We start from the raw sequence: 22,816 nt of genomic DNA on the forward strand, positions 1-22,816 counted from the left end.
GTGCAGCTGTCTTAGGTGGAGGACGAAAAATCACTTTTATTTCGTGTCTGCCGAGAATGCGTCCTATTTTTGATGAGAGGCTACCCACATATGGCAGGAAGGCCATCGATTTAAAGGTTTCTTCATCTTCTTCTGCTTTCTTTGTGGCCTCTTTCGGTTTCATTTTCAGTGCCCTCTGTATTTTGTGTGGAGAGTACCCATTGTCTTCTTTGTAAGTGGGAAAGTTCATCTTGCAGACTGCTTTCGTCAGAAATAATATGCGCTCTGTGAGTCAAAGTTCGGAGAACACTCATTGTCTGGGCAGGATGGTGGCAGCTATTTGCACGTAAATACAGATCGGTGTGTGTCGGCTTCCTATACACTTCATGTCCCAAAGTGCCATCCTCTCTGCGCCGAACCTAAACATCCAAGAATGGAAGGCATCCCTCCTTTTCAATTTCCATTGTGATCTTTATTTGATCGTGGAGGGAGTTCAGATGTCTTAAAAAGTCTTGCAAGTTGTCTTCACCATGGGGCCAAACTACAAAGGTGTCATCAACATACCTCCAGAATACCGTGGGTTTCAAGTCAGCAGATTCAAGCGCCTTCTCCTCGAAGTCCTCCATAAATAAATTGGCCACCAGAGGGGATAAGGGACTACCATGGCGACTCCGTCCGTCTGTTCAAAATATTCATTGTTAAATAAGAAATATGTGGAGGTCAGAACATGTTTTAATAAAGCTGAAATCTCTTTGTCAAAACTTCTTTCAATAAGTTGTAGAGATTCTGGAAGGGGAACCTTTGTAAATAAAGCCACCACATCAAAACTAGCTAATATATCAGACGGGTTCATTTTCAGTGATTTCAGTTTACTAATGAAGTCAGCCGAGTTTCTTATGTGGTGAGTACATTTTCCCACAAGAGGCCTCAACAATGATGCCAGATGTTTGGCAGCGTCATAGGTCGGAGAGCCTATGTTACTCACTATGGGGCGTAGAGGAACATCTTTCTTGTGGACCTTTGGTAGACCATAAAGTCTAGGAGGCACCGGACCACTTGGTTTCAATCTCCGAACAACTTCTGGTGGAAAGGGAGAATCATTCAGAAGCGAAACAGTTTTCTTCGCCACTCGATTAGTGGGATCCCTGCTCCGGACATTGTTTGTAGAGAGCCCTGTTTCAGCAGCGCTGCTGTTTATAGCTTACTGCAGTTACCAGAAATCAACCTGATGGCTTCGCATACCTTCGTAGACAGTCTTTCATTGTTAATTTGTCGAACTTTGACACTCACCACTGGAAAGGCCGTGAGATCTTCTGTTGTTGCCCGGCACTTAAATCCTCACAGAGCTGCTTGCCTGACCCGGATTTGTGAGTGGCATCATCAGTCCACCAAGGTACAGACTGGCTTCTATAATGACCTGACAGCTTCAATATAGTGTAAGTAGGCAGCATGGTGGATCACACATGTGACGTAGTCACCGTCCGCCCATTTCTGAATGCTGTCTCTGCTGTCTCGATGTCGAAACACAACCATCTGGCTGATCATCGTCCAGTTAACTCCGTTGATCATGAATCTTGGCTTCTTCCTTTCACGTATTCGTCCATTTGATACGTGAATCCATAGTGGGAGTTGGTCACTGGAGCGAAGGTCATCAGCAACTTCCCCCTCAACAGAATCTGCGAGGGCTGCCGAGCAGAAAGAGATTTCTATGGCTGAGGGTGACACAGCAGCAACGTTGAAATCAGTTGGGTTCCCCATGCTGAAGCTCTCTAACACTCGGCCCCTCTATCATATAAAGCCCCATAATACATTACGTTCATATTGCGTTATCTACATAATAGCTTATTCACATCTCTAACTACACACACACTTCACGGGCCTTTGTATGGTGCTTGGTGGAGGGTATCGTGTAACACTACTAAACATTTCCTTTTCTGTTCCATTCGCAAACAGAAAGAGAGGAAAGTGACTATCTATATGCAGCAATACATCCCATAATTTATCTTACCTTATCTTTGCTGTACTAAGCTGGCGGCAATAGAACCATTATGCGGTCGGCTACGAATGACGGTTCTCTACATTTTCCCAATAGTGTTTCACAGAGAGAAAGTCGTCATCCCTCCATGGATTCCTATTTGAGATCACGAATCATCTTCGTAATACTCGCGTGTTGATCGAACCTACCAGTAACAGATCTAGCAGCACACCTCTGAATTCTTTGGATGTCGTTCTTGAATTTCACCTATCAGGGATCCCAAACTTTTTTTTTCCTTTACTGATTTTCAATTCCCCCCCGAAGGGGGCGAGCCGGCAGCAGCTTAGTACGCTGCTCTACAGCCTACAGACCTTTATTTTAAAAAACGGAAGAAGAAAAGAAACAAGAAAAACAGGCGATAAAACGGTGACGTCAAGTGAAAATGGCGGAAAAATGCGGAAAGTTAAAACAGAAAGCAAAAGGGGTTGGCAACGTAAATAAAAGACATATGAATCAGACAAGTGACATAGCACACACACAATTAAAAAATACGACGACAGTCTGGTTTCTGTTCGCAAGAGATAAAAGGCACACTCAGCGACAGTATGATGGCCGTTCGCAACACTTTCCAAAAAACACAACACGGAACACCCACTATAAAACACTCACTGTAGAACACTCAATGTAGAACACTGCACGAAAGTGGCGGCACAAAGGATCCCAAACAATCGAGCAGAACTTAAGACTAGGTCGCAGCAGTACTCTATATACGCAACAACACTTCCTTAAAAATTATTCCAATAAACAAAAGCCGACCATTCAGCATCCCTACTACCGTCCGTGCGTGATCGTTCCATTTCACATCGTTTTGCATCGTTACGCCTAGATATTTAACTGATGTGACTGTGTCAAGCAGTACACCACTAACTCCATATCCGTACTTTACTGTATTTCCGTGAAGTTTCGGGCTCGCAGCCAGATGGCGTCGACTTCTTGCCACGACATTTCGGCTGACAACCATTCAGCCTTGCGCAGGAGAGTGCTAATTCGCATCGCTAAATTTATATCAAATATTTGCGGAGAGACACATGCGCAAGTGTAGCCTCTAACTGAGCTACCTCTGTCGAGTTTCGCGGTCTCTTCGAACATTGCTGGATCTATGGCGCTCAGGCGCATGGGTAATAGTGATAATATATGATCACCCTCTGTCCGAATGCGGGATCGCGGAAGTAAAATTCAGATGTCATATTAATGAAATTAGCTGTTGCTAGACAAGTCATCACTTACTAAATATGTTATTTCTGGAGTAATTAATGAATCACTGGATCCCAAGCCTTATACAGTTGAAAGGCTCCATCACGATTAATAAGGTCTTTTGCTAAATGTATTTCCACAGATTCCTTAATGACTGACTCCTAGAAGGATCTCTTCCAGTCAACTGGTAGAATGATAGATACATCGAATGTGCTGTGGAGATACAATGCTCAACTGTGACTGACTTGCTGGGCTGCAAAAGGAGAGTGTGGCGATCACCTTTAACGCACTTTTCAGGTAGTGTGCTCGTAGGTGAGGCCAATTTAGGCTTTGCCACACTGGGAAGGTATTCTGTAGAATCCAGCCCTCCGCAATTCAAGATCGCGCTTTACCGAACCGAGAAGGACACAACTCTTTGTAGGTGGTAAAACAACTTTGACATAATAATTTCTTATAATTCTATCTAATCTCGCAAAAAATTGCCGACAGATGGGAGAACCGCCCTGGACTTCAACCGCTCCTCCTCCTCTTCATCATGTGGGTGGTCATGTTCCACTTTCCTTAAATTTGTCTGATCGGATCTGGAGTATATTCATTATCTTTGAGCACGGATTGTAGGTGTTTCAGCTCCTTTGCGAGGCTGTCTGCATCAGACACAATATGCGCCCGATGAACCAACGTTCGAAGAACACGCATAGTCGGTGGTGGGTGGTGACAGCTAGACACCTGTAAATATAATTCTGTATGTGTGGGCTCACGGTAAACAGAATGCCTTAGTGATGCATCCCCTTCCGGACTCACCAAGACGTCTGGAAACGGCATACAGCCGCCCTCCTGAATCTCCCTAGTAATTTCGATATTCTCGTGAGTTGAATTCAGATGCTGTAAAAATCGTGACAGCTCATCTTGCACGGCGACAGGGGGGGTGGGGGGGGGTGGGAGGGGGAGCGGAGGGGGAGGGGGCACTGCAAATGTGTAATCTACATGTCACCAGAAGACTTCTGCTACATAAATCTTGACCTTGACGAAATCGTTCTGGAATTCAGTCATTAAGGTATTGGTGGAAATACGTCGGGTGGAAGATATTAATCTGGATGGCGATCTTCAACTGGATAAGACTTGGGACACCTTGTTTTTCTTCAGTATCTTCAGAAAGGAAAGAGGTTGTGACAAATGACACGTGAATAGATAGTTAATTTTATTAATCTGACGTCTGAATTTTAAGTCCATGAGCCCGCATTCCTAAAGAGTGTGATCGTGTATTATCACCCTTACCCATGTTACTGCGCGCCATAGATCAAGAAATCTTCGAAAAGGGTGCGAAACTCGACAGACGCGATTTTACGTAAGGCCAGAGTTACCTTAGGTTCTTGGTAACATCTTTCGTTATGGTATTACGATGGAACGTGTAAGGTACGCGCATCGATCTTTTTACAGACGCACTAATTTCTAATAACTTTGCCTGTCGTCATTCCAACGCTCATTTTTGAGCCGAGAGTGAAACAGTCTCCGGATCTTCAGCGTTTTCCATTCTCACAAGCCTCAGTCCGTTTTCCGAATTTTGTTATTAAACCACAGTGGGTCTTTTCCGTCCTTAATAAACTTACCCCACATATTTCTCCAGAGCACGATTAAAACGAGTTTCAACTTCGCACATAATTCTTCAGCGTCCATCATACTTGACGTAGATGATGCCCGTTTATTGTCTAAATGGGATGCTAATAACTAGGGTCGTTGTTCGAGTCCTCGTATCTTCACAGCTAGACTCAAGTACGGCCTCACTAGACACAACATATTTGTGGACTGCAATGAACACTTCACCTCATATGACATCTAAACTGTCTTTTTGATATTCTTTACATGCCTCACCAAACATTTCGCATCTTTATACTTTGGGTTCCAGATAGCTCTCGCTTTCGGGATAAAATTGAGCGCAATAACTGTTCTGGGGGGGGGTAGCGATTTCAGGAACTTTGTTACGAATACTTTTACATTACACTGTTATAAAAGTCATAGAAATTTCCCAATATGGTGTCGGATCTCCTTTTGCCTGACGTAGTGCCGCAACTCAATGAGGTATGGACTCCACAAGTCGTTGGAAGCACTTGGCAAGAAATATTGATCCATGGTGCCACTACAGCGATCTATAATTGCGAAAGTATTGACGGTGCAGGATTATGTGCACGAACTAATCACTCGATCATGTCAAATGTCGGACGATCTGGGTGGCCAAACTATTCACTCCAGTTGTTCAGAGTGCTCTTCAAACTAATGGCAAACATCTGTGGCCTGGTGACTTGGCGCATTGTTGTTCATAAATACTTTATCTTTTTTTGGGTGCACGAAGTCCATGAATAGCTGCAAATAACCCCCAAATCACCAAATATAACCATTTCCAGTCAATGATCGACTCAGTCCACACTATTATCAAACCAACACCAGCTCGCACAAAGCCTTGTTGACAATTTGCAATTTGGCTCCATAGCTTCGTGGGGTCTGCGCCATACTTGTATCTGACCATCAGCTCTTACTAACGGAAATCGAGAATCATCTGACTAGGCCACCGTTTTCCAATCGTCTAGGGTACAACCGATAGCGTTACGAGCCCAGGAGAGGTGCTGCAGTCGTGTTGTTAGCAAGGGCACTCACAAACATCGTGTGCAGCCATAACTCATTAACCCCAAATTTCGCTGCAATGTCGTAATGGATACGTTTGTCGTATGTCCCGTTTAACGCGTTGTTTCTTTCTGTTAACACAGACAGTTCTACGGAAACGTCACTGATCTCGGTCGTTTAGTGAATGCCGTCGGGTACTACGTTATCCGTAATGAGAGGTAATGCCTGAAATTTGATATTTTGGGCACACTATTGACACCGTGGAACGCGCGATACTGAATTCCCTAACCTTTTCCGAGATGGAATGTCCCATGCATCTAGCTTCAACTACCCTTCCGCATTCAAAGTTTCTTAATTCCCGCCGTGCAGCCCTAATCACATCGCAGTAGCCTTTCACATGAATCACCTGAGTACGTGTGACAGCTCTGCCATTATACCTTGTGTACGCGAAACTGCCGCCATCTATATTTATGCATATTGCTATCCCCTAACTTTTGTCACCCCAGTGTATATTGTTAAAATTTTGACAATAGAGGAGTCAGTAATTTGTACGTGGTCCAATTTCACTCTCAGCATATCGACTGGTGAGTGTTCATCAGAGGTCTTCTAACTCCTGACTTACCAAGTAGAGTCCTAAAATTTTCCACGCCATAACGCAGATGCAGATATCTGTAGCCAAGACTGTCACAGCTTTTGGCTGAGACCCTCGACTCGGCTCCAGATCAGAGAACCCCAATCAACTCGGAATAAAATGCTGCAAATTCTCAGCTCCGTTTGCACCCCGTGAGCGAACGTTGAGGTCTTCACCTTGCAGTGAGTATCCCCCACGTAGGTTGGGCTGCAAGGAACCTCAGCAGCATAGCCCATAAGCGAAACAAGTGACAGTTGAGGTGTCCCATGCAACACAGCAGATCCTCCGCTGGTGATTCTCCCGAAGGCACCATTCTCCAGCCAATTGGCCAGGTGTAAAGAGTATTTAGCAATTTGCAAACTGTGGGCAGCTCGTCCAGGGTCTGCACTTAGAAGTACACACCCTGTCCATCCTAGTGCTATTAACTTTAGATCTAAGTTACAAAAGCACAGAAAGCTGTAAATGTAACTTGCTACTCTGCTAGTGTGTCACCTACGAGGCTAGCACCTAACTCAGCCATGTAGTTGGTCATTCAACAAAAATGAAAACTGCACAACAGACTACGCGAATCCACACTTGATATTTACTAAAAAGCCATACTGCACATGTTAATTACAAAGCACGCTAAGAATTTAAGATATAGACTATAAAAGCGCACAGAAAATGCTAAAGAAGTACCTGCTTGTCTCCACGTGTTTCACAAACGGATGCTGGTTCCCGACACGGTTATTTAAGACACCAGTAGAAGAAGTGATCGGGGAGTCAACCTATAAGGCGTATGAAAACCTCAGAATGTGTCGCTTCTTGTGGTGAGATATATTGATTGGAGATATATACAGGGATCATTTGATCACATGAACTTCAACTGCAACTAGTTGCGAGTCAATAACCAGGGATAGAACAGAGGAATGGTGTGTGTTATTGATTACCACATCTAACCCTCCCTTTCCCCTTTCCTCACTTACGTCCTCTTTGTGGTGGAGCAAATAGCGATACAGCACCTGGGCAACATAAATTTTAAAAGTGTGTCTATTAAATAGATGTACAGGTTCGCTGATATGTAAAGAGTTTCAGTTTTTCAACATGTATCTTGAAACCACTGATGTTTCACTGTGTTATGTTAGTCATTTTAGCAGTGAAGTTTTTCTGTAGCCTTATCTCTGCATCAGGATGGTGATACCATAACGGTTCGAGGTGCAATAGAGGGGCTAGATGATTGGATCACGCAGATTACGTATTCCACTTGTCTCTGAAGCGGAACCGTTAGAAACGTCAGAGAGAATGAGATCTACAGAGGATACTCAAAAATATGGGAACAACGATGAAATGGAAATACATGCTTGAACATAAATGCAGATGTTAGCCAACTTGAAGTTTGCGCTGTTGTTCGTGACCAGAACGGCACCTGTGCAATGTCCTCAATAGGTTGCAAGTGTCAGTCATAGTCACAACAATGTTGTATGTAGTTGCGAGTTTATAATATCGGAGCCAGGTGAGTTTGAATGTGGGCAAATCGTTGATACTCCTATGGTGATGATGATGATGTTGGTTTGTGGGGCACTTCACATCGTGGTCATCAGCGCCCGTACAAGTTCCAATATTTCCATTTCCAGTCTCGCCACTACCCGAATGATGATGAGATTATGATGAGGACAAAACAAACACCCAGTCCCCCGGTGGAGAAAATGCCTGGCTCAGCCAGGAATCGAACCCGAAATCCCTTGATCCAGAGGCAGTAACGCTAGCCACTAGAACACGAGCTGCGGTCATGCTCCTATGGTGGGTGCTTCCTCAACCAAGAATCTTGGGTTTGAACAGGCACTGTACCGAGGATTGATACTGCATACGGGAAAACGTGGTCCTGAAGATGTAAAACCTTGTGTTCATTTGTGGATCATCATTTTTAACTCTGAACTTTTTTCAGCTGATGAATATTTCATACACTGTGAACACGAAATGGCTATAGTTTTCGGGAGTCTTTGATGAGTGTTTAGTTTCGGGATTTTTCTGCCATTCTCGTAACGCTCTCGACGTAACTTCACTGTATTTGATAAGGTTACTCTTTGTCTCTATTTTAACTGAACATCGTAGAACCACCTTCCGTTTATTTGAGATATCCTTTCTTGAATGAACATTATTCAACATACTTCTCTGTTACCTACCTCAATTACAGACGTTAGAATAGAACCATTGTTACTAAATTATATGTTTAACCTCTGCTTTGTATTTCTGTGTATTTTATTAACTCGAGTTCTACCCAGTGCATAGACTATTTGATTGCAGGATCACAGCTACAGATTATTATTTGCTGCGAATTAGCTGCGGGCTGTGAAATCAGACGTGCGCTGCTCGACTCTATGAAAACATCGGGGTATTCTTTTTAAACATAGCCGTGCATAGCCCGAGCATCTAAAGAACAAGTAACCATAGGTAGAGATGCAGCTTGTTTGCTCGTCTGGAATGCTGTTTGCAAGAGCAACTACTCAGGCAGTAACCGTTAGGTACCGTCGCAGAAGTACACGTGAATCTACTAACATGAACATACAGTAGCTTATCGCAGAAGAAAAATAAACAAACAAATCCACCGAACGTAACATAAAAGGTGCTGAAACATAGCTGGATGAAAACAAAACTACAAAGGCATCTTACACAATATGAAATCACTTCACAGCTTATTTTTAGAAAGCATGGCAAAAAGAAGAGCTCGAAAATTCAGAAGATGATTCTCACTAAAGGACTTCCCGAGATTAGCCTCACAAGCACCACACAAATGCGGCAAGGGACTTTAATTCCCAGGGTGGTCAGAAACAATATGAAAAGCTGGGAAGTGTCTTGTGCTGAGAAACAAGCGTTAATAAATAAATCTGTAATTTGCGCCGTTTCAAGCGGCCCGCCAGAGACGATTTCGCCAATCGTGTTCTTCGTTTCATTTCCTAAGACCGACAGACACCGATACACAAATACGAAATGTGACCTTTGTAAGGATCGAATACGAACCAAAGGCTGAGTAGTCTCTCGCGCTATTCTCTACGCTGTGAAAACAACTGACACTACTTGTATCAGGTAGGCTGCTTGAATTTGTGCGCAACGTGCTGATTGGTTAGCTTTAATGCTAATTAACTCAGAAACATCGCACCGTATTGACTTCCTTCCTTAACACTTCTTTCTTAGCACGACCTAATTACATCACCCTTACAAGTTTTCCAGGCTGTTTTGATCATACTGTATACTATGAATAGATGAGAAGGTCAGTCAGCTAACCGCTGTGTTATGTATGTAGGTTTGTACCACCGCTTCCTAACAGTGAACCCTGTGGCGCCAGTAATTACAGAAACGTAAAATATGCCAGAGCATTGTATACAGCTCAACACAAGGACAGATACTGCTAACTAAAAATAAAACAGCTCTGTTTTTTGTAACTTTATCAGTATATGCGAATGTAGATTGCCATCCGTCTGAACAGAATTTTATATATATATATATATATATATATATATATATATATATATATATATACAATTTCATTCAATGGAACCGTTAATATTTATTTGTAACCCCAGTAGGATAGTATTATTTGTTTATAAAAGTGTAATATACGTTTACATGGGATATGAATTAAACTAACCGCCTTCGAATTTATTGGCATTGTTACTGAAGGTATATGAGAAAATTTCTTTAAGAACTACAAAGTTTCGTTACTGTTCGTTCACTGCGTATATCTCACTATTACACATAATACCTGATAAAACTTTTCCTACATGCTGATGTCCCGGTGGCCGCAGCACAGATATTGAACGAAGCACTTTATTAATGAATGTGTGCAATGAATATAGACCTTGGACCTAAGTACACACGCCAGCGTACCTCGGGTCGTGCTACTTCCAACTGTAAATATATGATTTCTGTGCCATTTCCCAGTAGTCTGTATCGGCGCTTCTGTCGTCGACTATTCAAACGGCTCTTATGGTAACTCGTTGTTTACGGTCACAGTGCGCTAAATTACGACCTGTGTGTCAGCTGTACTGCATCAAACGAACGGCTAACCTTCAACTATCCCAGAAAACGGCCAAAGCTAATGAGGATCACACACATCTGTCACTCTCCAGCATACCAGACAGTCCAATGATTAATATCTTCTATGCTTTCGTCTTTAAAAAACTCATAAAATGTTCATAGACATTTTAAACTACTGGGAAAATGATGTATCCGTAAAAACTTAATCTGGTTAATTCAGAAAATATTTCATTGTCTGAGTACTACCACATTTGTAAACAGCCGTGAAAATAATTTTTTTGTGCAGTTTTATGTTAAAGAATAATGTGCCGTACTCTCGGGTGTATTTATACTGCCATTACAAATCTCTCACACTAGTAAAGAGCGTTGGGTAGATAACGGTTGGAATAAGAAGACTTGTTCGAAATTGCACTTTCCCATAGATGCAGTAAACACATCAATAAGTACGTCTATAGCTACACTTCACAAGTCACGTAACAGTGGGAGATGGTGAACACTTTGGGTAGCGCTATCGTTTCCTTCTTTTCGTGTTATTTTTGCTAATGGTGTGAGTTAGAATTTTTCAGGATTTCCACTTGTCGTCAGTTCGCGACAAATATGTAGGAGTACGTAATATGTTACCAGAGTTTCCTTGGAACTTACTCCAACTGAAATGCAACGGCAAACCTCTCAGTCAGTCCTATCATCTTACTTGAAGCGTCTGTCACTGGATTTTTATGAGTATCCACCTGACATTAAGGGCTTACTGACACAAGTGCACTGCTTTTATTTGAAACTTGTGTGCCTCCTATATCAGTCCTACTTCGTATGAGTCTCAGAGTAAAGACCAATACTCAGTATTAGATAAACGAGAGTTCAATAAGCACACTACTTTGTGAACGAATTACATTTACTTACGATTCCTACAATGACACTCAATCTAGATTCTGAATTGTTCTTGAAACAAATTTTATGTGATCGCTCTACTTAAAGTCTCTTTGGACTTATACTCTTGGTTTTTAACATGGTTACTGCCTCCAGTGTTTGCACTCTAATTATGTAACTGAAAAATAGTGTTCTTTTACAATTCTTTGCGCGCAGTCCGCTAAAACTGTTTGTGCTCAAATTCAAATACATGTCCCGCCTGGCCGATTCGATCCAGGTTTGGTGTACTTGCCAGTCCCGGAAGGTGGCGCTTTAACATGCACATTGCGTTATACGACAGTAGTATGTGAACCACGCAATCACCTAAAATAGTAAGCTCCACTTTTCTATATCTGTTGGACAAAACAGGAATTGTAATTTGGTGTAAATTTGCTGAATATCATAATTGTAACCTACTAAATAATATTTTAATACTGTGATACGTTATCTGCTTTTCTAAGACTGGAACTAGAAACGAAACTTCGGCGGAAAGAGAAAGAGACCTAGAACGTAATCTGACATTCGGTTACTATAAAAATCTTATGTACGTAAGCATTGGCTGTTGTCACAATCAGCAGCATCCGCAGCTCGTGGTCGTGCGGTAGCGTTCTCGCTTCCCACGCCCGGGTTCCCCGGTTCGATTCCCGGCGGGGTCAGGGATTTTCTCTGCCTCGTGATGACTGGGTGTTGTGTGATGTCCTTAGGTTAGTTAGGTTTAAGTAGTTCTAAGTTCTAGGGGTCTGATGACCACAGATGTTAAGTCCTGTAGTGGTCAGAGTCACTCACAATCAGCAGCTTGGTGCATGTGTCAGAATTAACTGAGTCACAGTAAATTAACGATTGCATTGTTCCTCAGCAGCGCTTTTTATACTTCCCAGTTGTTTGATTCAGACATTAGAAACAGCTTACATTTAAAAGGCATTTTCGGAATATCCTTTTCATCATTCTGATAAATGCCACAATTCGTCATTAAATTTAATAACAACGTCTCACTGCACTATCGTTGCTTCTTCTCATTTCCACTGAATTGATAGCTTTACATATGCTCTGTTTATTGGGCTATGAATAGGTCAGCACATAGAAGCAAGTTTATACAAGAAGAGTCCGTAAACATTACACTTCGTAAGAAAAATGTAAACAAGAGACAGCTTTCGGTGTGTGGTTTAGCATCTTATCAATGCGTTTGTTGTATATACAGGATGTTACTGTAATCTAGAAATGGAAAACGGTTTATTGCAGATCTTGTTTGTTATGACGAATGTTCTTTTCGTTATTTACCTACATACCACAATAAATTTATGCCGTAAAACCCGATATTTCCATCCTTCTCTGTAAATATACATTACCACTATGATTCGGTGGCACATCCAAATCCTGATAAAATTCAATATGCACTAGCTCTCATTCTAAGTGCGTCAAGAACATATCGCTCATGTATATCCAATAATTCGTTGCTAATACGCGCTTAGTGGCGAAACATCGGTAAACTTTAGTACCCTCTGTCATTAACCAAATACTTAGTGATAATGTCTGAATATATTTGGCGCGTCAGAGACAGCTAGTTAAATAGTTTGTTCTTTGGAACGCTGAAACCTCAGATATTTCATAAATGGTTCGAGGTATTGAAACAATATTTTATAAAAGAGGTCCTATTGAAATCGAAGAATATTTGAAAATACTGTTAATAATTACAACGTTTCAATCTGTGTAACAATTAATGGAACTGTCGTTTCTCTAAGTTAAACGCTGTACATTTTTATCGAGATTTGATAGCTCTTTACCGAAAGAGCATTAGTTAATGTTGTTGGCAAAACATTTTGTAAATTTTACTCGGAAGTATGCTACATTTGAGGATTCGTTTTACAATGAGATCGATTAGATATCTCATCCTAAATTATTTCGTAGCTGACGGGACGTCAAAATACGATATTATTTTGTTTCGATGTACTATGACATTTTATAAATTTCCGTGGTCTCCAAGTGGGACATAAAGGGCACGCAATTTTACTTTCTTTGATGTAGTTCTGGTTCATATTTCGTGCTCTCCCACTCATAACTTATGTATTCCAGATCATACCTTTTGTTTGGGCGTTTTTAATTACACTTTTGGACAAAAACTCTTTGATCCAAAAATAAAAACTGTGTTTGTCATTATGCTCCCTGTGAAACAAATATATTTAGTCCCACATTCTTCCAATGTTTTCGTTTTATGTGTAATGAAATGCCCTTCTCTTTATTTCGGCGCGTATTTCGTTTACCAGTCCACTGCGTTAACTACTGTTTTGGTTCCGGATTGTCACGATATTGTATGTTTCACTTACAGCTTGACATAATGCAAGTTACCCTTCGTGTTGTGCTTCAGCTTCCCTAAATACATATGTCTAAGTCCTAATCGTTCCCTGCATACTCTGTCAGTGCGAATCAAATCGGTAAGAGGAAGTTGGTACGTTCCCCTTGTCAGTAAGCCGCAATGTCGAGGCGAAGGGAAGTGCTGTTTACGCGCGCCGCCGAGACAGCTGCCTCGACCGCGCAGTATTTGGCCGATCGCCATCCAGTGGAGTTTACTCCATCGATTTCTCCAGGGATAAAGCATACCGTACCGAATTGCGAGAGGTTATCTGATAGGGACTCGGCCATCGAAGGGAACAGGGACGGCGAGCAACATAACTGCGACTCCATAAGGAAACATTCCAAAGTAGCCGCCAGGACTAACGAACCTCTAGCATCAGGCGCTAGTGAGAGAGGTTACTTAAAGTCACCTATAAATAGGAAGAAGCAAACAAGACTGACAAAAGCGAGGGCAGCTCCTGCGACATTTGCTCTAGAAATAATTAATACTTCCAACGCTCGACGAGATGAAGAATCAGCTAAAAGCTGACGATGAAGAAGTACACCAGCACCAGCAACAGCAGCAACACTAGCGACAAGCGTATGGTGCTGCAGAACCATAACAACAACAAGAGGCAGACTACCTAACTAGAGAAGAACTGCACCGGAGATTTCTTCGAGAATCATGGTAGTGTTCATAAACTGAAGTTTATGCGTGCTAGCACTGCTGATTACACTAAAGTAATGATTATGGTCGGGGCCGAAGCGATTTCGTATTAGACGTTCCCAACAGTCAGGCCAATATGGATCAGGGCTGTCATCAGAGGCATCCCCTCCTCTACACTGCACGACGATAGAAAAACAGAACTGGAAGAAGATGGATACGCCACTACAGTCGTCGATTGGCTCAAAATTAAAGACTCAGAGAAAGATGTCGCCCAAGGGGGTCGTTATCCACCCAGGTACAGAGAAAACACACAAATTCTCTAGATGGAGAGATTTTGAAACGTAGTAGTCACTTTTGGGTAACTGCGTTCTATCTGAGCCCAAAGCTACAGGTAAAAGAACTTTTCCATGATGTATGAAATTCGGCCAAGGACACGACAGAGGAAAATGTGCACCAAACTGAGAATCTTTAGCGGTCTGCTGCTATGGTAAAGACAACCACCCTGCTAGTTACAGACACTGCATCAAGTACAAAAATGGTTCAAATGGCTCTGAGCACTATGGGACTCAACATCTTAGGTCATAAGTCCCCTAGAACGTAGAACTACTTAAACCTAATTAACCTAAGGACACCACACACACCCATGCCCGAGGCAGGATTCGAACCTGCGACCGCAGCAGTCCCGCGGTCAAGTACAAAAATACCAGACGACGACAAGCGGGTCTTCCAGCGCTTAAGCCCAAGGACTTCGCCCTGAAGACAACATCCAAGAGACAATCAACAGACAATAATCATCTTCGCACCATCGCTACAGCAAAGTGTCAAACAGCCGCCGCAGCCCCCACTTCTGGGCAATGGAAATTTGTACAGGTCACACCAATACCCACGAAAGTAAATAGGAGTAATCAGCTGAATTACAAACATCACTATCGTCGATGTGCAATAGAATTTCGGAACATGCGCTGTTCTCAATCACTATGAATTACTTCCAAGAAAACGATTTATTGACAAACAGTCAACACAATTACGACTGTATTTTCAAGAAGTAAAGAGTGCTATCGAAAAGGGATCTCAAATGAATTCCTTATATTTATATTTCCAGAGGGCTTTTTACACTGTTCCTCACAGGCGACTTGTAATCAAGTTCTGTGCCTATGGAATATTGTCTCTCTTGTGCTACTTCGTCCGTGGTTTATGTCAGAAAGGTTGCAGTTCATAATAATTCACGGAAAGTCATCGAGTCATACAGAATTAATATCTGGCGTTCGCCAAGGTGTTATACACCCTCTCCTGCGCTTGATCTACATAAACGATTTAGGAGCCAATCTGAGTAGCCCTCCTGCTTCTTGGAATGTTTGCAGAAGATGCTGTCATTTATTGTCTTATAAAGTCATCAGATGCTCAAAATCAATTGTAAAGTGATACATACGAGATATCTGTATGGTATGGAAAGTGGCAGTTTACTCTAAATAAAGAAAAGTGTGACGTCATCCGCATGAGTACTAAAAGGAATCAGCTAAATATTGGTTTCACAAAACCCATAAAAGACCAAAGCTGTAAATTCACATAAATACTAATAGATTAAAATTACGAATAACATAAGTTGGAGCGATCACATAGATAATGTTGCGGGGAAAGCTAACGAAAGACTGTGACTTGTCGCCAAAACACTTACAAATTACAACAGGTCTACCAAAGAGACTGCTTACACTTCGTTTCTCAGTCATCTCCAGGAGTACTACTGTGCGGGGTGGGATCCAAGTTAAATAAGGTTGACGAAAGACGTCGAAAATGTTCAAAGAAGGGGAGCTTGTCTTGTATTTTTGCGAAGCAGGGGAGAGAGTGCCACGGATATGATACACGAGTAGCGTTGGCAATTATTAAAACAGAGGCGTATACGTTGCGGCACTATCTTCTAATGAAAGTTCAATCACCAACTTCCTCATCAGAGTGCGAAAATATTTTGTTGACGCCCATTACACAGGGAGAAAAAATCATCGTAATAAAATAAAATAAATCGAAGTTCGCACGGAAATATTTAAGAGCTCATTTTTCCCGTGCACTGTTCGAAATTGGATAGGAAGAGAAACAGGTTGAAGGTAATCGAATGAACTCTCTGCTGGGCGCTTAATTGTGAGTTACAGATTAAGAGTGTAGGGGTACAGCGCGACGCTCTAAGACGGATCAGGTCGAATCCGCTAGCGTCTCATGTTGTCAGCTGCCTTGATATAGAACTGAGACTCTCCCAATAGCAACCGCCAAGACAATAACCCCCGTCGTGCCACGGATCATGACAGAGCATTCAGAAGTTACTGAACTAGTACATGCACTTTATCAAATTCCTACTGAAATTGCCGGCCGGAGTGGCCGAGCGGTTCTAGGCGCTTCAGTCTGGAATCGCGCGACCGCTACGGTCGCAGGTTCGAATCCTGCCTCGGGCGTGGATGTGTGTGATGTCCGTAGGTTAGTTAGGTTTAAGTAGTTCTGAGTTCTAGGGGACTGATGACCTCAGACGTTAAGTCCCATAGTGCTTAGATTCATTTTTGAACCTACTGAAATTAATTAAACCCTTACCACTCTATCAGTAATCATCACCTCTGCCGTTCAAGAAGTATTCAACAGCAGTTGATGGTCACTGGCGGAAACTAGAAGATCAGGCATCCCCAGAAACAGAGAAATTGAAAGCATCACTATGGTGACTGGCACTGCTAACGGCATGTTCTATCACCTGCTGGAATTCACGCAATTCCAGTCGGAGAAGAACGCAGACATCTCTCTAGTGTCGAAGACTCACTTAAAACCGGCACTACGAGATACGTTGTGAACTATGTGTGCCGTCGCACCGACCGCCCTGCAGCTAATTTTGGAACTAATGTTTACTTCAGCAACTCGCTCCGCCACTACGCCACAGTGAAGAAAACGGTACACGACATAGAAGCCACTCCACACTCCATTCGCAGTAGAGACCAGAGACGGTTTCGTTAACTTTATTGCCGTCTACAGGCCCCCTAAGAATTACCTGATAGAAGGGGATGCAACCATTCTCCTCCAAATTAGAGGGAAGTGCATTATCCCCGTGGACCTTAATACTAGGTACACGGCATAGCATTCAAAAACGATCACTCGCATGGCTGCTCCTTAAAAAGAGGAGAAGGACACTTTGAGGCGTAATTTGATGGATCGGATGACTCACCCGCCATCCACCCAATGGAAAACTGCCGGATGTAGTAGGTGTATGTATCATACAAAGATTTCGTAGATCATATACGTGCTTTCATCTAATTATTTCCCCTTGATATTTTCTGCAGAGGAACAATTTACTCCCACCAACAGCCGTCGTAACACCGCCGACACATGCGACGCAAAATCGATGACCATTTTATTGAATCTGGTGACAGTGTGGATGATGCTGTTACATTACTACGGCAATTTCTGAAGCAGTTATCTCCTCCACTCCACGACCATGCAAACCAGGTACAGGTCGCAGCTATCCCACAGGACTTTCTCCGGCATATCTGGGATAGGAACAGGCTTCACAAGGAGTGACGCCTTACAGGACAGCGTGCAGTTAAGGAGAGAGTGAATCTCCTTCAACGGCAAATCAAGGCAGCTTTAATTGAGCACCAAAATAGCAGGTGGTTAGAAAAGACGTCCTCGGTTCGGCCTGACGCTGCTGCACTGATCTTGTCAGCTTCTTTACAAAGAGACGGAACAAGACGCCTCCATTAGCAACTACTCCTGGTCAGACCTACATCCCGGTGAACGAGGCCAACTCGATAGCTGATGTATCTGAAAACAGTTTTAAACCCATGACAAAGATCATCAAAGGCACACATATTCATCTGGTAGAGGAAGCCCTCCAATGAACCCGATGAAAGCGATTTGGAAATAGAAGCCATCACTGAGGTGAAAGTCCGGAAAACTTTCAAACGACTGTTAAATGGGAAAACCTATGATAATGGTCGAATCAATGCCCATATGATCAATGAAATGCCTCCTACCGCCATTAGGTACACAACCCGTACGTTTAACAGCATCCTGATTCAACAGTTGTACCCTTCAACTTTGAAGAAAGTCATCGTTACAGCAATCCAAAACCCGGAGAAAAACTGAACAGATCCTAACAGCTAAAAGCCAGTCAGCCTCCTCTCCGTGCTGAGCAAGGTCTTCTAGAGGATATTAATGCCACAGCTCAACCCACAACTGCGCAGTGAAGCACAGCTGCCCGAGTAGTTCGGACTGCGACCAGGACACTCAAGGACTTTACTTCTCCTTCGAGTGGTGGACGAAGCAACCCTGGCAAATACATCGAAAACATTGATATGACCCTCCTGGATGTCTCCTGTGCCTTTGCCAACGTCTGTAACAAGGGTCTGATTTACAAACTATTTACTTAGGGGCTGCCGACCACCCTGGTACAACTCCTACCCAACTGTATAGAATGCTGCTTCTTAGTCGTTAGCGTCTGAGACGCCATTTCAACGTGCACAACTGTACTTGCTGTAGCGCCTCAAGGCTCGATGCTGCGACCTGTCTTGTACAGTGCCTATACAGCAGACCTCCGATCGTCGCCATACGCTAGGAAATATATCTACGCTGACGATAGTGCTTTAATGTACAGGTGCATGTGATACAATGCTAACCGCAAGACGCCTGCAGAGGGATCAGAGGGATCGAATTCTTGGCATCAAAGTTGTACATCAAGTTTGACGCTTCCGAAGCATGGCGATTCTACTCAGAAAACGGCGGCCTAGATCTGTACGAGACCTCACTCTCTGTGACATCCCCGTATCATGCACATCGAGAGCATAATATGTAGAGGTCACACTTGATCGGTGTCTCACATGGAAAGAGCATGCGGACGACACTTGGAAGGATACTTCTGCCATCCTGGGAGCCCTTTCACCTTCTGTATAATGAGGGATCTGCCCTCTCTGAAGATTGTGGCCTGAGGATCTTCCGAGCGACGATACGAGCAATCCTAGACCACCCTTGTACTGTCTGGGAAATTGCAGCTAAAACTCACGTTTGCAAAGTCCAGCGCATCCAGAGTAAAGCACTCTGGTGGCTGTATCACGTCCCCAGTAATTTCCTGTTTTGCCATCTTCACGAAGCTGCAGGAGAGAAACAAGTGATCCAGAGATTCAAGGACCATTCAGAAGTTTTGTATAGTAATTCGAGACACTCACCAAATGTTTTCGTGTGGCGCTTAGGTCAGGGCAGTAAAGGCTCCAAGCGGCCTGTGGCTCTCTTGGGCAAACAGTAGGCCCTCTTTGTATTAGATATTAACAAAAAAAGTACGGCGCAAGAGGACAGACATTCAACATAAGCAGCTGAAATACTGCATCCACCACCAGACCTACAGATGATGGACATAATTATGCAATCACCTTGAACACCACACATTACAATACCTACTAAGGTCTAGGAGAAATGTTGGGATTCAGAATAGTTTCCAGTAACCTCTGGATGGACAAATACAAGTTCTGTACAGTTTTCAAGGAAATACTATAATTATTCCTGTAAACCAGTGGATAGAAGTGGATAGCAATCACGCACCATTCTCTCCACACTAGAACACGAAGGCTAATTAATGTAGACGTCTGGTGACTGTGGTGGCCAGCAGAGATGCGACATTTCATTATCACGCTCAGAAACTCAGCGTATGACCATGCGAGAAGAGTGAATGGGGACCCTGTTTTTTGGGAGATAGCATCACCATTGGGCAACAAACGATGTACTATGGGATGTAATTGATCTGCCAAAATAGTCACATAACCATTGTCAGCTATGCCACCTTCCAAAGTAACCACTGGTTCCATGGAACACCACGATACAACAGCCCAAACCATCACCGAACACGCGCCATATTTCACTCCTGGGACGTAAACTTGGCCAGAAGCTGGAAACACTGTGAAACAAGACTCATGCGACCAAACGACATATATCCATTGTTGTATGGTCCAGTTGTTACGTCTCCCACACAATGTTTTTATGCTACAGGCATTTTCATCGCTGATGATTGGTTTTGGAATACCAGCTAGCCCTGACATTATCAGGTTATGGAGCTCCCTTCGTGTTGATTTGGTGCTGACGAGGTTGGCAAGTGTGACGAGCTGTTCTGCAGTAACTTTTGAAGCTGCCTTCCTCTCATTTTTCGTTACAATCCTTTTCAATGACCGTCGCCGGCCGTAGTGGCCGAGCGGTTCTAGGCACTACAGTGTGGAACCGCGCGACCGCTACGATCGGAGGTTCGAATCCTGCCTCGAGCATGGATGTGTGTGATGTCCTTAGGTTAGTTGGGTTTAAGTAGTTCTAAGTTCTAGGGGACTGATGACTTCTGTAGTTAAGTCCCATAGTGCTCAGAGCCATTTGAACAATTTGAATGACCGTCCGCCACAATCACTCATCACACACGTTCGTCCGCATTGTAACTTATCGGATTATGTTTATCAATTTTCCCTGTATACAGTATAAATCTTCAGTACGGTACCTCTTGAAACACCAAACACTTTGGGTAACTTGTTGACGGAAGCACCCACGATATGAGGCACTAACAGTTTGTCCACGTTCTGATACACACACTTCCGACATTATGCCCTCACGAATACACAAAACACTGTTCTGACTACGACCGACACCTCCTAGGTATTGAGGACATTGTACAGATGCCGTTCGTGGTCAAATTTCACAGCGCAACTTTCAGGTTTGGCTAGAATCTGCATTTCTGTTTGAGAATACACTTCTCGTGTTGTTTCCCTATCTTTGTCCAAAGCGTGTAGCAGTCCGTATCTTCGGGGAACACCCTGCAACAAACAGCACAATACATGGAACCCGTTCCGAAGAATTCAAGAGGCGCTGAGAAATTATAGTGACTATAAGGGTCGCTGATAGGGAAATTCACTGACACAAGCGAATTTGACAAAGGAGAGATTGTTAAGATGCTGCTCCTGGGAACGAACATGTCGCAGCCAGTGAAGTTGGCCCGCTATTCGTGGGTACCTATGTACAGTAGTTGAAGGGCCGTGAAAACGCGAGTAGGCGAAAAGCAGGTGTCCTTCCACGCCTCATGTCAGAACGGGGAGGTTAAAGGTTTGTCTGCTCTGTGAAACAGGATACGCAGCTATCTGACGACAGAGTAAAATGCTGGTGCTGCACGTGTGCTTCGGAGCACATCGTCGAACACACATTTTAGAAAATGGGACTCCGCAGTAGACAGTCCCTACGTCATGCTCTGCTAATCAACGGCAGCTTCAGTTACGGTTGGACGGGACGCGGGATCACTGAGACGGGATCGTGAGGCAATGTTGTTTCGTTGCCAGAATAACGTTTCATGTGTCACTAGGTCAACAATCATGTCCGGCTACGCTATCATCCAGGCGAACTACTGTGTGTACTCGTAAAATGCAGCGATCCACAAACGCATGTTAGAGGGAGTAGAATTACGCTGTACGGGACATTCATCTAAGCTTCCATGAGACCTGTGGTAGTAGCCGAAAGTACCGAAACAGCTGTTGACATGAGGGCCATGACAGCCGACTAGAGGAAAGGAGGCGTTCTTTTCGTGAATCGCTACTGAGGAAATTTAGATAACCAGCATTTGAGGCTGACTGCAGTACAATTTTAGTGCTGCCGACTTACATTTCCAGGAAAGACCACAAAGATAAGATAAGAGAGGTTAGGGATCGTATAGAGGCATATAGGAAGTCATTTTTCCCTCATTCCGTTTGGGAGTGGAACAGGGAGAGAAGATGCTAGCTGTGGTACGAGGTACCCTCCGCCACGCACCGTATGGTGGATTGCGGAGTATGTATGTAGATATAGATGTAGATGTAGACTATGATGGCAACTTTCTGTAGCATAACTGCCCGTGTCTCGGGTCTAGAATCGTGTCACAATCATTTGACACAACTTGCAACGACTTTTCGAACCCAAGCCACGTAGAATCGCTGCGTTATCGCGTTCTAAAGGTGGGCCAACACGCTTCTAAGCAGATGGTCATACTGTCTTGGAACATTAGTCAGCTTTCATGAAAATGGCTCATCAAATAACATGAGACTACAAATTTCAGAGGCAGAAGTGGCTGTAACTTCAAGGCCGACAGAATCAGTTTCGACGACGCAGTCAGGTGAACCCCTGCGGCAGCTGGCCAAGACAACGCAACAGCTGGTGATCCCTGTCAGCCAACACCAGCTGCCCCGCCCAGAAGCTGATAGCAGGATTACCTCGGCTTCGCTACAGCACGATCTCTCAGGAGACGGTACGTACCCTCAACATAAAACATATCTCCGTTATCCTAAGGATAAAGTACAGTGATCCCTTTCATTGTTTCTTATACATCATTAGATATATATATTATTCTTGAGGTAAGGTGAGAAAAGTAAAATTTATTACAGAAAAGACACAGGTAGATTAGGCATAGGAAAATCACAGGTTTCGAAAATTGGTC

At 43.4% G+C, this 22,816-nt stretch overlaps 1 protein-coding gene across 1 annotated transcript in view; it reads left to right on the forward strand.

Annotated features, from left to right (window-relative positions):
• Positions 1-22,816, forward strand: part of LOC126471202 (agrin-like) — a 121,692-nt gene that overhangs the window by 34,438 nt on the left and 64,438 nt on the right. Inside the window, exon 2 of the mRNA XM_050099315.1 lies at positions 22,439-22,627. Coding sequence (XP_049955272.1) covers positions 22,439-22,627 — 189 coding nt within the window. The remainder of the gene's footprint in view (positions 1-22,438; positions 22,628-22,816) is intronic.

Source organism: Schistocerca serialis, chromosome 3 (genome assembly GCF_023864345.2).
Source record: "Schistocerca serialis cubense isolate TAMUIC-IGC-003099 chromosome 3, iqSchSeri2.2, whole genome shotgun sequence".
Classification (NCBI taxonomy): domain Eukaryota; kingdom Metazoa; phylum Arthropoda; class Insecta; order Orthoptera; family Acrididae; genus Schistocerca; species Schistocerca serialis.